The following is a 2,500-nucleotide window of genomic DNA, read 5'->3' on the forward strand; positions in this document are numbered from 1 at the left end:
TCAGAAGGAAAGGAATGAATTAATTCCAGCCCTACCTGGAGGAAGTACAAATCTGCTGTCTTCTAGAAGTCTTCGAGGAGTTGAATGAAAACAAAGAATTCTTTCAACCAGAATTTATTATTTTGGAAATCAAAATAAAAAATATTCACGATAGACAAAAGATGTGAAATGTCGCATGAGATGTAAGGTATATCTGCCAAATATACTTAATTTTTGTTTTTGAGACGGGAGAAACAATACCATGCACAATGAACCATAGACAAATTGATTTGTATTTATTTGTTTGCTATTTTTTCGCGGTCGTCACAATTGCGGCGGGAAATTTGAAAAAAAAAGAAATCAGGTTTTTTACTTTTTTTTCTTGGAAATAAATGTCGGCGGGGTCGCTATTCAGGAAAAAATAAAATGCTGTGGCCTTATCTCCGAGGCAATCGAATCTTCTGGAACTGTCTGTTACCTGAAAACGAGAAAAGAACAAATGTCACAAGTTGTCCTCAAAATATCGAATGGATCAGCAGACTATTCCAAAACCAGATCCGACACACTTTTCCACACTTACATTCACTTCCGTTTCTAACTCCCTAAGAGAAGTAATAATAATAATAATAACAATAATTAAACGTACCATGATTTTCTGTCATCCGAACCCGGCAGCATTTTTTGGCGCCATCACAATTGAAATCCGATTGGCAATTTTTTTCGGCATTCTAATAAGTTTCAAATTCAGGGCTGTTGGCGGGATAATCATAATGTTAATGGGAATATGTTTATGATCATAATGTCATAATGTTAAGGCCACTAATGATAACAGTGATAATGAGGATGGTGATAATAACATTGATAATAACCGTGGTCTAAAACAAAATCAGAAAGACATTAATTGATGATATTGACAATTATGTCAACAGTTGTCTTGATGAAAATTGCGACAACGATAGTTTTGTTAATGGTAAAGTGGTGGCAAAATTAGGAAAATGTCATAAAAATATTTGTCTAATTTCTTTTCAACGTTTTTGTGCCTGAAGCAAACATGGATATTCACAGAGATAAACAAAAAGGCATAATAACAAAATAAGAATTAGAATGAGAATTAATATATATATATATATATATATATATATATATATATATATATATATATATATATATATATATCCTACCTGTCAGGGGGAGGCCGATATACCGCGATGAACGGGCAATTTCCGGGCTTCTTGCCTTTAGGACCTGCCTCTCCGGTGCTCGTCTGGGCAGAGCACGAACGCCGGCAGAGTTAGGAAAGGGGAACAGAAAAGAATAGTTGCAGTAGATCCTATATCCATGGTTGTCAGATTTATAATATTCTTGATTGATTAAGAAGCAGACATACGCCCATGTAAATGCACATTGATACTCGTACGAACACACACGTACATATACAGCATAGATATACAGACAATATACATGACATACGGATAGATACATGAAAAGCTAATGCTAAAACGTGAAAAATCTAAAACCAACCGTCATCAGCATCACGGCGACACACACCACGCAGACACTTATTCCTCGAAAAGTCATCATGGAACTCCTAACCAACTGTGCCGGATGAGCAAGCGACGAAGGACGGATCTGAACTGAAGTATCGAAAAGTCATCATGGAACTCGTAACCAACTGTGCCGGATGAGCAAGCGACGTAGGACGGATCTGAACTGAAGCATCGAAAAGTCATCATGGAACTCCCAACCAACTGTGCCGGATGAGCAAGCGACGTAGGACGGATCTGAACTGAAGTATCGAAAAGTCATCATGGAAATCCCAACCAACTGTGCCGGATGAGCAAGCGACGAAGGACGGATCTGAACTGAAGTATCGAAAAGTCATCATGGAACTCCTAACCAACTGTGCCGGATGAGCAAGCGACGTAGGACGGATCTGAACTGAAGTATCGAAAAGTCATCATGGAACTCCCAACCAACTGTGCCGGATGAGGAAGCGACGTAGGGCGGATCTGAACTGAAGCATCGAAAAGTCATCATGGAACTCCTAACCAACTGTGCCGGATGAGCAAGCGACGTAGGACGGATCTGACCTGAAGTATCGAAAAGTCATCATGGAACTCCTAACCAACTGTGCCGGATGAGGAAGCGACGTAGGGCGGATCTGAACTGAAGCATCGAAAAGTCATCATGGAACTCCTAACCAACTGTGCCGGATGAGCAAGCGACGTAGGACGGATCTGAACTGAAGTATCGAAAAGTCATCATGGAACTCCCAACCAACTGTGCCGGATGAGCAAGCGACGTAGGACGGATCTGAACTGAAGTATCGAAAAGTCATCATGGAAATCCCTACCAACTGTGCCGGATGAGCAAGCGACGTAGGACGGATCTGAACTGAAGCATCAAGGGGCCAAGCGCTGCCCTTTTATCCACCGAGGAGCCGGTGTTATGGCGCAAAGGGTCGTTCTTGCGGAACCGTCAGTTAGGAAACAAAATGAAGTTGTTTGGGGTTGGACAGAGG

The 2,500-nt window shown here is 40.9% G+C and overlaps 1 protein-coding gene across 1 annotated transcript in view; it reads left to right on the forward strand.

The window, feature by feature from the left end:
• LOC138861558 (uncharacterized) overlaps window positions 1-88 on the forward strand; it is a 2,660-nt gene extending 2,572 nt beyond the window's left edge. The window contains exon 2 of the mRNA XM_070121328.1: window positions 1-88. This exon is cut by the window's left edge and continues 1 nt beyond it. Within this exon, the coding sequence (XP_069977429.1) occupies window positions 1-88 (88 nt within the window).
• The last annotated feature ends 2,412 nt before the right edge of the window (window positions 89-2,500 follow it).

This window comes from Penaeus vannamei, chromosome 4, assembly GCF_042767895.1.
Source record: "Penaeus vannamei isolate JL-2024 chromosome 4, ASM4276789v1, whole genome shotgun sequence".
Lineage (NCBI taxonomy): Eukaryota > Metazoa > Arthropoda > Malacostraca > Decapoda > Penaeidae > Penaeus > Penaeus vannamei.